General features: G+C 35.4%; 1 protein-coding gene across 1 annotated transcript in view; it reads right to left on the reverse strand.

The window, feature by feature from the left end:
* Smp_163080 (diacylglycerol kinase, theta, putative) overlaps positions 1-13888 on the reverse strand; it is a gene marked incomplete at its 3' end in the record, with an annotated part of 54141 nt that overhangs the window by 8338 nt on the left and 31915 nt on the right. The window contains exons 10-15 of the mRNA XM_018791838.1: positions 12990-13131; positions 11080-11182; positions 8083-8368; positions 4046-4251; positions 2022-2326; positions 208-447 (exon numbers count right to left, since the gene is read on the reverse strand). Of these exons, the coding sequence (XP_018645060.1) occupies positions 208-447; positions 2022-2326; positions 4046-4251; positions 8083-8368; positions 11080-11182; positions 12990-13131 (1282 nt within the window). The remainder of the gene's footprint in view (positions 1-207; positions 448-2021; positions 2327-4045; positions 4252-8082; positions 8369-11079; positions 11183-12989; positions 13132-13888) is intronic.

Genomic DNA, 13888 nt, shown 5'->3' on the forward strand with positions numbered 1-13888 from the left:
GATAGTGGCTAGCAGTGGAATCCAGGAGTCTCAGAGTGAACATCGACTCTGAGATGCAGATACATCCAACTGACGAGTCCCAAATAGGACGAAACGCGCGTCAAACTGGATTTCACTGCTAGCCACTATCCATCTTTGCTAAGATTGATCAGTTCATGATTTAAATGAAATTCAACTTAGAAAAAAAGGGAAAAATTTAACTTATACCTGCTATTAAATTTAGCTGGATTCTCTTCACGTGCCATATGAAAATCTAAATTTAAATCAGCATCTATACCTAAACCAAAATAATTATTCATAACAAATATCCGACTAGAATCTTCATTTGTATTTGATGAATTAGCTTCAATTTGTAATTGTTTCTTTTGTGCATCTTTTTCAGCTTGATCTGGTTTAATTACAACAGTCCAACGATCTAAACGAATATTTTCCGCCTCAACAACATCTCTATTAACAATAACGACGATGACGACAACAACAACAATGGAAAGACAAAAAAGAGTAGAATGAGGTAGAATTCTTCAAGAAAATAAAAATCTGTCAAGACAATTAATGACAAATTTTATGCATCTAATGAATGAGAAAAATCTTTTGACTACCTTACATGATAATATAACTAACTCTTATTCAGTCAGTCATTCACAACGTGGAACTTTGTACGTACGTACATCAGTTCAAGTTGCCATACCACATTAACACAGAGATGCAGTTGTCGATTCAAATCCCATGATAATTTCATTTGACTATACTGATATGGTATACCATTTAAAACCCATGAGTATTTGTACCAAGTTCTAAGCTGTTTATAACTATCTGGCTGGTAGGTAATTTTTATAATGTAAATGGTTTAAGTTCTTCCTCTGACGTCTCTTGGTCCTTTCATTTTTTATTGTAATTGAGTAAAGTTTACCGTCTGACTAACTACATAAAGAGGTTGCATGCTTTTGGGATTATACGACATTTACGATTTGTCGATTCTTGCATATTACCCATTATTCTTTAATGTTTTCTATTATCCTCTTCGGAGCTCTTGGGAAAAGACCTTTCTGTATTACGGAGAATGCTGAAGGCAGTTAGCAGGGTGTGTGGTGAATCTTTTGGAGCCATTATTAATATGGTTGTGGATAGACATCTTAAGTCTTGCAAACTCCTAACAGGTGTGATCAGATATTAGTCATCCACTTCATTCATATATTTCACCTCTTTTATCCTCTGGTAGAACAAGAAGTCTATATATTGGAATCTATGCACGTAGGCAAAGGTATAAAAGCTCTACAATACCTTATCTAGCAAATAGACTATATGACGAACAAGTTGTTAGAGTCGACCTAATCAATAACTTGTATCCTTAAACATGTTTCTAGTTAAAAGAGATATGCAGATTCAAGTCTTCTTTAAAAAAAAACACTTCATTTGATTCCAGGTAGTTTATCAACTTAACTTATGATCACACTCGCATATATCTTTATTCAATATCCTCAATTCAGACATGATAAAATGAATAACACTGATGAAGCAATCAAAGCACATGAAGATGGTTGGGGATTTTATTAGACTGACTCAAAGAAACATATAATGCAAGCAACACATATGATTTTACCTGAATCAATCTTATATAAAATAGATACAGCAAACAATTAGTAGACAATTATTCAGGCTGTAAACGAACTCATCCAAACGATATATTTTCCCAAAATATTTCATGCTACTAATGAGTAGTTTATTTTTTATTGCAAGGTTTTAGGATTTCAACGAATAGATACTCCCCCAATTGAGGGACCCTCTCGATTTAATGGGGATATAGGCAGTCGATATCGAGTGCACTTAAACACTGTAATAGTTTGTAATGTGGTGGCTGGAGAAATACCAGCCAAGATGAGAAAAAGCTTCCAATTAAAATGTAGATATTGGCAGAAAAATAAAAACTATTCGAAATGAATAGTTATCATTTAGTCATGTTATTAAATTAAATTCTATATAATTTGAAAAATTCAAGACCTTTCTTGTCGTATTTCGCTTACTTCAGTATAGTTAAAGGCTCTTCACCACCAGTATAACCGGAACCCCAGCGTAAAACTCGTGCCAAGTCATTGCCAGTACCCAGTGGTAGAATTGCCATAGGCGGTGTAGGACATGCAGCATCTTGACCAACGTTATCTAAACATGAAAGTGCCCATCCAACTGTACCGTCACCACCGCATACGAGTATTTTAAATTGTTTTAAATGACGAAAACAATGTAAACCTGGTAGGGGACCACCATAATCCAAATTGAAAACTTGATGAGGATTTAACAGTTTTCGAAATGAAGTGATTAAATCGGCACCCTTTCAAGAAAAAAATTGCACAAGAATAGCTCATTATACTAATTGATAGTAAAAGAAATTTCATAGTTTACGCTGAGGAGTGATCTAAGTTAGACCTACGACCTTCAGATCTCGAGGGAAGCATACTGCTGAACAGTCTCATACTAAGACGAGACAGCTGTTCAGCGTTTCCTGGTTATTAGTAGTTGTATGACGAAGACCATTTCGTGACATAGACTATGAAATTCAATAATTATGTGTTCAAACCAATAACGCTCTATTACATGACGAACTACTTTTGTTTTCTAGGAGACTTATTATCATTTCTTTATACAAATAATAAGATACAAATATTTCACTCAATTAATCTCAAGGTAAAATGTAACAAGTCAGTGAACACAATTTTTCTTAAAAAGAAAAAGGCTCTTGAAAGATCTATTGTAGGTATTTACGGTAAAATAAAAGGTGGTTTTAAGTGACGTAGTAATACTTTGAACTGAATTCATCCTGCTCACAATCTAGTGACTATTTGAACTCAGTGGCTATGTGGATAATATGGTGACATTTGAATCGAACGTTACTGCGTTTGAGTTCAGGAGTGAACATCAACTCTAAGATGTAGGTACATCCAGCTGACGAGTTCCAAAGCCTTATTAGGTGTGACATACACTTTTATACAGGCGGTACCAATAACAATCTTAATTTTTGTTTTTAGAAAATCTTATTAACTTTATATAGTAATAGTTTCATTCTTTTTTTACCTTTACATTTTCCGAAGTTCCTTTTTTATGGTCGTCAGGGTAAAATCTTTTTTTGTAAACAATGGATTAAATAGAACTTCTTTTCATGTGTATTTAGAGGTTCAATGGATGTTATGAATGTATAAAGTATGATTGAAGGTCAAGATAAACTTGGGTCTACTGTATTGATAAAAACACCAACCAGTTACGATGTCTAGCACTTTAAATTACTGTTCATATAATTGTCGATGAACTGGATTCATAAAAACAACTAAAGTTTTAATATGATAAAGTAACTGAAGGTTCACATAGATGGTTTAAACAATAATAATCGGTTAAGTGCTCTGGCGCGAGACTGGTAGGTCCTGGGTTCGAATCTTGGGAGGCGAGGTCGTGGATGCGCACTGCTGAGGAGTCCCACAATAAGACCAAACGGCCGTCCAGTGCTTCCAAGTTTTCCATGGTAGTCTAGCTTCAATTGACTCATGCTTTCAACTATATAAATTTGTCTATGTAATTGCTTGCGTTTGCTTACTAATACTTACTCATGTGCTTATAGCTTTATGGCCTGCGTCATTTAATAATAAACTGTAAATGCAGCTTCTCTTCACCTTCTGATTTCATGTACCCTTGAGATTTGTATTATAGCGTTTTTCAAGGTGAAAGAATAGAAAAGCACCACACTACAGGTTAATAAAGTTGAGACACATTAAATATATGTAGACCAAAATGATTACGATCTTAGTTCTCCAATGTATAGAAACAAAAACAATATTTGTAAGCAAAGATGGATAGTGTCTAGCAATGGAATCCAGTTTGACGCGCGTTTCGTCCTATTTGGGACTCGTCAGCTGAATGTACCTGCGTCTCAGAGTTGATGTTCACTCTGAGACTGACCAATTGCAGTCCTAAACATCAATCGGAAGATTCAAACAAACAATACTAAGTGAAAAAATGATCCAAATGAATTAAAAAAAAACATACAAAAATCTTAACTTACTTGACATCCACCTGATTTAACATTAACTAATACTAATAAAGGTTTTATATCATCTGGTAATTTACTTGGTTTAAGTCTTGGTAATATCATCACTAAAATTGGACGATCTTCAAATGTACTTTGTTTTAATAAATGATATGCTTCATCAGCACGTTCTGCATTCAAATAAACTAATACTAAACTACCAAAATCATAATAGATCACTTCTATAAATAAAAAAATTAAAGAAATAATAAGGGGATAGGTTATTTATGTTAAATAAACAACAAATGGGAAGATTCAAATAAACAACACCAAGAGAATTTAAACTTCACCCCATCACACAAGTAAGTGGTTATCAGGACTCAGTGGCCGAATGGATAACGCGATGGCGTTTGAAGCGAAAGGTACTGGGTTGGAGTCCCAGAGTGAACATCAACTCTGAGATGCAGGTACATCCAGCTGATGAGTCACAAATAGGACGAAACGTGCGCCCTGGATTCCACTTCTAGCCACTATCCATCTTTGCTTATCATGCTTGTGAATTTAGGCTACATCGAGGCAATACGCACAGTATGCACGTATGCCAATTAGAGACTGACCAGTTGCGGTCCCTAAAACATAAATGGGAAGATTCAAACAAACAATACTAATTGAATTTAAACAGTAAGCTTTTTTTTAAAGGGACACTAAATCGAAAACATTCATTCGTCCCATATGACATTCGACAGTTCTTTATTAAAGCAATTAGTCCCTTTGATAAATTTCGATAATGTAATAAGAAGACGAAAATTATCAGAACTATGTGATGATATATTAGCGCAATACATTTGGTTATCCACCTAAATTTATCAATAGATGGAAAGTTCATTGGCACAGTGAGACCTAGTGTAGCCTTGGTGGAGAAAAAGCCTGTCTACATCATCTTACCATTTAGAGGTGATTCAAATAACCTTTTATTGAAACAAAAGCTTAAATCAGTCACCAATAAAACGTATTATGCAGCGAAGGTCATTATCAAAGAAAGAACGAGGTCCATGCTTTATTCAAAACCTAAAAGACATGAAAACGATTGTGTCATATCACACTGAGTTTACCAATTTAAATGTGTGTGGTCACACATACATAGGGAGGAGCAATTGTGATCTGAAAATTAGGGTTGGTGAACACGTACCAAAATGGTTGCGAAAACAAATAAAATCAAATGACCCAATCAGAGTAAAGGATAAACATCCGTCATCCTCTATCGCCAAACATATAATCGAAACAAGGAAGTGGCCATCAGGAATCAGTAGCTGAGTGGACAGCGTGATGGCGTTTGAAGTGAAAGGTACTGAGTCCGAGTACCTGAGTGAACATCCACTCTGAGATGTAGGTACATCCAGCTGACGAGTCCCAAACGGGAAGAAACGCGCGTCGTGGATTCCACTGCTAGCCACTATCCATCTTTGCTTATAAATAACAGTTGGTTCATGTGTTTCCTTCACTCCTCTAACAATCAGCTTTAGTTTGATAGGTGAACTGTGTTTTTTTTTAATTATTATGCGTTTTCGCTTAGCTGTTTATATACTTAATGATTTATCTTTTTGAGTTAGAGGATCTTCAGATAAAAAAGATTTTTATCACTGTCTTTTCGTTTTTTATCATATGTTCATGGAGAAAGAAGTAGTCTGCACAGCCAGTCAGCTTCTACATAGAAAGTTAATCAGCCACGCCATAGCAAAAGTCTATTATACGGTAATAAACTAACTTTTTGCTGTCACAAGATTGCAATGAGGATCTTAGTGGACCAAGGACATAAATAAGTTGAAAGGCAATTTTTTTTATCTAACCTTGAGACACCAGCAGGGATCATAGGTAATCAAACTAATAAGGTTTAACCTTGTCTCCTATGTATAGCAGGAGCTACAAGAATTTGAACTAACAATCCTAATCTGTAAACTTAGAGGAAATTCATGACATTTCCATCAATTTGTTGGTCGGATAAGAACTACTGTATACTCTTTTGTCTATTTTTCTTCAATTTTTCCTTATTACTTATATATTTAAACTAATTATTCACAGGCATTTCTCATTGCATAATTCTTAATGATAATTATCTTCCTTATGTCAGTATATATGTTGAGTCCATCATACAGTTTAGTATTCTTATAGGTAATAATACATGTAACACTATTTATTACATAATCCTTCTTCAATGTTATCATTGAGTCGTAAGGTACATATGCGTATAAATACATTATTAAACATTTAATTGCAAATAATGCCATTCTCATATCATTATTTTGTTCAAAATTATATAATAGGAATCTTTAACATTGGAAAGAACTGGAAAGGATTGCCCAGGACAGGGTTGGATGGAGAATGCTGGCGGGCAGCCTATGCTCCTCCACGACGGGTAACAGGCGTAAGTAAGTAAGTAAATAAGTAATCTTTACCATTAAATGTCATGACTTAGTAATAAACGTCCCAACATAATTAGTGATCATTTCCATTCTACTAGAAAAGCACTATCCATAGATACTTTTTGAATTGAGAAATAAGTGGTAAAGAGCATGACTAATATGATTCCTGTCTACTTTCTCATTTTTATTTAAGTTTTATACCGTGAATTAATTTTATGTTATAGGGATCCACGTGAATCTATATATCAAGAAAATCTACCTATATAATCATTATCGAAATACACTCCAGTAATATTTAGCTGAAAATTCTGTACTGATATATCTTTGACTATGCGACTGTTAACTTTAAAATACATTGAATGATGTTTTCAGATGTTTATAACATTTCGAAATGTTATCAAATACACGATGAATTCAGCCCTCGAATGCCCTGGTACGGCCGAGAGTGGGGACAGTTCGCTCTCCCTCTCGAAATGCTCCCACATGGCCAAGCGTATATAGCCTCTGTCAGGGAAGCCCTAATCACTGCCTTCTCGTGGCACGAGTGTTGTTTACGAAACTGCGAGGACGAAAAGCGAAGGTCAGGTGCTTTAAACGGGTTGGTGGACACGGAAAGTTCACCTAAGGGAGATGGAAAACCCTCATTCCAAACCAATGGTGCACGTAGGTTGCAGTATCCTGAGGGAACAAATGGCGCATGAATCAATCGTTGGTCACCGGCCACCATGAGACTGCATCTCCTTACGATGCTTCACTGCCTTGTGGATCAGATCTTTAGGTCAAAGGCCCCTAAGAAAACCACCTGCTTCAGTTTGGGCACCTGGGCAGTATCACAGCCCTCACACAATTCAAATGAGATTTGTGTGGCGCATATATATCTGGTGTCCTTTTGTACCAATACTTATGTGTTTAAATAAATAAATAAAATTTTGAGAATTATATTTTTTATAAATGATTCAGTTTAAATAAATCAGCACATTTATCAAGATCTCAAGTTCAAAAAGAAATTTTTGTTTTTGATGGAGTTTTGCTCTCTGAGCTGAATGGTTTGGTCGTGAGCTTTCAGCGTCCTTCTGAAAGATACCGTCACCACAAACTTAAAATTAAAATGCTAAATAAATACGATTTTTTGAACAAATAAATAGTAGATCATCATATGACTGATTAAACAATGAATATATTTTGGTATTACTACAGTTCATTTTGTTCCAGTCATAATGACCTTAGACAGTATAGTGAAAACAAGTCAACTAAATGGATAAAAAGAACTGAAGGGTAAAATGGATGAGATCAAGCGATTCTTCGAGTTCTAGCAAGATACCACGACCACCGGAGTTCTATCATCTGAAGCAGTTACCTAGCAATAACGTTGAAAGTTGGTTGGCCAGTATATCGGAATGTAAACCATTGGATACTGACCCAACGGTTTAAAGGTTAAACCTTTGCCATGAGATATCTAGAATTTCCCAGTTTAATCACCAACTGGTTACTGGATACTCACTGTTGAGGAGTGCTGTACTAAGGTGAAATAGCTTTGCAGTGTTTTCTGGTTTTCATTGATTGTTTTAACTAAGATCAGTTCATTAATTATACTATAATATTTTGCTAACTGCCGCCATTAAGTATCAGAAATCGAAATTAAGTAAAACTCACCAATAAAATCCCATTTATTCTCTATGCCAAGTCGTTCAAGTAGAATACGTTCATACAAACGCTGACTTAAACCTTTCTTTAAATTTCCAACAAATAAAGTAACAACAGGACCTTTAGATTCTTCAATTGGTTGTAAATAAAAACGTGTTAAACGTAATGCACGAACTGATTCACGTTTAACACGTTCTAATATTGTCCATAGTCGTTCACCTGATGACATAACACGTTCAACAAGTCCACGATCTAAATTTGTTTCAACTAATTGAAATCTACCAGAATCTAAATGCTAAAATAAATAAATTGAAAGTACATATGATTATCTCTTGAATGATTATAACATTTCATTTAACGATATAAAACTAATTTTTGTTTGTTTTCTTCGAATATGCAAGCTACTTGAGTCAATCAGTCAGTCATTCACGACGTAGAACTTCGTACTTACGTACATCAGTTCGACTTGACATACCACATTAGCACAGAGATGCAGTTGTCCAGATAAATCCGATAATGGTAGAAGTAGTAAGAGTATAAGCAGTAATCGGAAAGATTAGGGGTTGAAGATGTTATTCAGGGAGTGTAATCCAGTGAAATAGATTTGAAAAGAGAAAAAAGATAGTGACATGAAGAATTCAGAAGATTAGAATTTGGCAGAGCACAAAGAGTGGGTGCACCTTCGCCATTGCAAATGATTTTGAGCCATGTCACTCAAGGTCTCTAACCATCGATTGCTATCATCTCGCGGATCCCAACTAGGTGGTCCACACCTACCAACATGGCCCAGTCCACTTGTCAGTGACTTCATGGATTTGTGCTACGTTTTAGTCTGGCCACCCCTAGCTTTCTTCCAACCTATTCCTACACCATAAAACATCACACATCGGGGCAGTCGGTGGTTGGGCATACGTAACACGTGTCCTGACCATCTCAACTGATGAAGTTTCACTACTTCATCAATCGATTTGCCATCCTTACCTAGTACCCGTTTCCTAAAAACAGCATTACTTAGTCGGTGGTCCCAGGTATACGAGTGATGCTTCGAAGATACCTATGATCGAATACTAGTAGCCCACGAATATCCTCTACTCTTATCGGCCATGTTTCACAGCCATAATGTAGGACCGAACGAACTGCTGCGCAGTAAACCCGTCCTTTGGTTGCTAGACGGATATCTCGCTACTTGAGTAGAGATTAGAAATAAAATTGAAGTCTAGTAAATCATTCAAAATGGAAAGAAGAAAGAATACTTGAACATAAAAGTGTACAACAGTTACTTTTCTTCATATTTATTAATATTATTGAGATGGATTAGTAGGAAGCAAGTTTTTGACTTCAATAAATTGAATTCTACATTAAAACAATGGTGAATTTAATTCATTTTATATTGGTTGTTTGAATCTTCAAATTGATCTTAAGGACTATTCAACACTGTCTTTTTACTATATTTTGAAAGTCTGTGCTTTTTACCTACTTTGGCTTGCATCCACCAACTACTTCTGACATAATTTGTCATCTTTTGTTCATCTTTTACTGTACTATTCGTTGCTGCATTTACTTCCATCAAATTTCTTAACCACTTTATACCTGTGCTACACACTCAGTCATTAAGTGGATAATATGGTAGCATTTGAATTGAACGTTACTGCGTTTGAGTTCTGGAGTGAACATGAACTCTAGGATGTAGATATATCCAGCTGAAGAGTCTCAAATGAAACGAAATGAGTGTCTTGGATTCCACAGCTAGCCATCATTATCTCTAATTATAATGGTGAATTTGTTTAGAATGAAATAATTTTACCCTTTCAGTTAGATGATTAATGTGATGGTTATAAGTAAGTGGACTAAATGAAAATTCATATTGATAAGATGTTAACATTTATGTTATAAATCAGTTATGAAATATTCAGTAAGAGAGAATGAAGCCTTAGAAACAAACGTAAAATGATCGAACTACTGATTTTCATTTTAAAAAAATTTTCTCTTAAGCATAGCAACTATTATTTAATGTTGGGTGATTAGAAGGAATAGATAGAAAGTTTTTACCAGTATAAAAGCCAATTAATACAAAGCCAGTCTCGTTGTATGAATAGACAACTGGTTATCAATCTTAGACTGTGACACTTGGTGATATTGATTTCAATCTCATAGGGAGAATAGATTTCCCAAAGATAACCGTTACACCTCACTTACATGTACCCCGTGGTAATAAACATAGGTTTCCTATCTGATTGTTGTCAAGTACCGCTTGACATACTAACTTTATAATGTCAATCAGTATTGAGCACTTACATGTTCACTATTTAAACCATTCAGATCATCTATAAATCTCTATAAGTTGGACTATGATTTAACATATAAAGCTTCTTAATCTTGGGATGATCCATAAAATTTCTCGCAATAGATAAGAAAGGCTCAGGAAACATTAAGAAACATTTTATCCAATCAGCTTTTGATTAGAAGTTTTGCTAGAAACATCGCGAAAATAAAAAGTCATATGTAGAGTTTCTGATTGACTGATTATTACACTGCTACTACGTTTAGTAGCATCCCAGAATTTTCAGGAAAACCCAAGGACTTCTAAAATACTATAAAAATCCTATATTTTCTATACATAAATGAACCTTTGGAGTAAAGTGCTTCTCTCATATTTTGCGCCATTTCTCTCGTGTTCAAGATGCTGTTTAGATTTAGCTTGGGGGTTACGAGACTACCTTAGGATCCGAATATAGCATACAATTAGCAAGACTTATCACTTAAACAGCCTGTCTTCTTTTTATATGTGTTTAGGAGGAGTTTGACTTTAGCAGAGAGTAGACAGAGAGAGATGGAGAAGTGAACCAGTGTTTCTCAGACAGGGTCGTCATCAATAGCTATTCAGTAATTTGGGAGAACATCACATTCAATGAGAGATTCACAATTTATATTTTTTAGAAGTTAGTCATATCATAAACAAGTATCTATTTTATAGAACTATGTTACTAAATAGTGATTTTTCCTTACCTCGAGTCCAAATCTTTTCTGTGCTTGTAAGATAACATCATGAACTGTAGTATCACGTGTCACGGAGATTTGTATTGGTGACAATTCAACATCCGTGAATTGACTATCGAAAAAGAAAATAAGTATATAAATTAATGAACAGAAATTCTAATTCATAAAGTGATCAATATAGGAGAAACAATGGAGTATACATTGTTTGTTTGATATTAAACATTAAACATTGATCACTCAGAAGGGGTTTTTTGTAGAGATTTAGTATTTTCATAGTTGAAAGAATGAGTCAATTGAAGCTAAAGCACCAGGGAAAACCTGGAAGCACTGGACGGCCTTTTTTAATAGTGGTCTAGCTTAGATTGACTCGTGAATTTAACTTTGAAAATATTACAATCTTCATAAATCCCCTAAATTGATAATAATCATGTGCTCACTAAATACTGACTTCAAGATGGATTTCTTAGAGTTCTAGTGAGAAGCCGTGACCAATGGAGTTGAATACGTGTCGGGTATGAGAAAGTTATCCACCTTAGATAATGGGCGAAGGATTGAACGAGATTATGGATTGATCGAAGTTGGATATTAACACAGTTAGATTCCGGTTCAGTAATCTGGAGGTTAGGCGTTCATGCTCGAGACCGAAGGTTCTGGGTTCGAGTCTCGCATGAGGTATCGTGGATGTGCACTGTTGAGGAGTCCCATGCTAGCGCGAAACGGTAGTCGAGGGCTTCCAGGTTCTCAATGGTGGTCTAACTTAGATTGACTCGTGAATTCAACTTTTAAAATACTGCAATCTCCACAAATCCCCTAAATTGATAATTAGATATGTGTTTATGGCCATCTATTGATTACCTTCGACTCGGAGCTCAAATGAGTTTTCTGAGTGAAACATTGAAGTTACTTTTTTGATTTCAATCACTGAAATGTTTAAAAATGCAATTTCCTTTTGATATAATTGTTTCAGTCATGTTTTGAAAAACTGATGAGTATCACTTAAAACAACCGCCTAACTCAATGGGTATTGTTCCAGAGTACAAGAGGAGTTGAGAGAAATTTAGGGGCTTCCAAATCAAGAAATAACATCAGCTCTTCAAATCCTTGACCGTTCGTTTTGGTCATGTTTGTAGATACATACTACTTGTTTGGGGTTCCTTCTGCAGCCGCGATTGGTGACTGGAGACTTAGAGTGATATGGTTCATCATCATTCACTATGATGCAGATTCATTTACTCCTCATCTTTTTCTCGATCATGAATTCCTGTATTCCACCATACGTACCTTTCCATTCAGTTTTTTAGAGTCATATCTTCAATGTTCAGACTCCCTCGTCATCATTAATACCGAAATATTTTAATCCCTTTTGCTATTCATCTTGCAACCAGCATTCTCCATCCAACTCTGTCCTGGGTAATCCTTTCCGGTTGCTTTCAGTTGCTCACATTGGTCAAATTACTTAGATATTTCTCAAATAATTTTATGCCTAATGTGTTTGACCAGATTGTAAGAGTGAAACGTACATATATGTGAAGTATACAATGTAATTGTATTTTATTGTGTGATTTTCTCACCTTCTGCCTCTTGAGTAAGTCATTTGCTTTGAGTCAAAAATGTTGGTTCATTCAAACTGTCCTCAGTTTACTCATACAGTCAAGTCAGGTTCTAAATCATCAATTATCATATAAACATTAAATTAAGACGGGTATAATTTGATGACTTCCCTAACGAAAACAAAACTACATTTTAGAACAAGTTCGATGAAGAATCACCTGACATTGAAACAAGCTGGTGTAGAAAAGTCAACCACTATTTGGAATCAGGTAATTCGTGATTATTATGGTTTTAGTGCCATCTAAAGTGAGTATTATTGGATAATAAAAACATATTTAAGTATTTGTTATGATGAACAATAAACTTACTCTAATGTTCCAGGAAATGTTTGAATATATTCACGATCTTGATTACGATCACGAGAACGTATTATAATCTGTGGTCTCCGAGTTTCAAATTGTAATTGAGATTTAAAACACCCAGAGCTATGCAATCTGTGCTCACTTCCATCTGAGTTAGGTATTAATAACAGTCATAGTAATGATAATGGTAATAATAATAATGGTATTAATAATAGTAATGTGTAGTTAACAAGTAACTGAAATAAAAAATTATCCATGAATTCCATCAACACGTAAAACGTTTAGTAAACGGATATCTGTTAGGTTTATACCAACAGAACTTTGTTAACTGTACTGGTTATTTAGTTTAATTCTCAGTCTCTAGTTTTAATGTGTAATTTACAATAAGAACAAATTTAAGGAGATACAATTAAAGCCATGACAAACATTAAATACCCGTAGACAATGAAAGTTTGTTGCATTATGGGACATTCCTGGAATGAGCATCCACGACTCTATCACATTAATTCGAACCGAAGACCTTCGGTTCATATGCAAACGCTCAACGTCTAGACTACCAAGCTATGGTCCAATGATGTGCAATTCAAACTTCAGGATATTTACTAATATCAGAAGGGGTTTTGTGGAGATTTTAGTAATTTTATAGAGTTGAGATCATGAGTCAATTGAAGCTAGACCACCATGGAAAACCTGGAAGCACTGGACGGCCGTTTCGTCCTATTATGGGACTCCTCAGCAGTGCGCATCCACGAACCCACTCTCGCGGGATTCGAACCCAGGACCTACCAGTTTCGAGCCGAAGCCCTTAACCGATAGACCACTGAGCTGGCATCCAACGGTGGTTATGTCTCGATGTTAATGGCTCGGAACTCGGGGGTGCCGTGGTGCGATGACGGCGGAGGGGG

Source organism: Schistosoma mansoni (assembly GCF_000237925.1).
Source record: "Schistosoma mansoni, WGS project CABG00000000 data, chromosome 1 unplaced supercontig 0071, strain Puerto Rico, whole genome shotgun sequence".
Taxonomy (NCBI): Eukaryota; Metazoa; Platyhelminthes; class Trematoda; order Strigeidida; family Schistosomatidae; genus Schistosoma; species Schistosoma mansoni.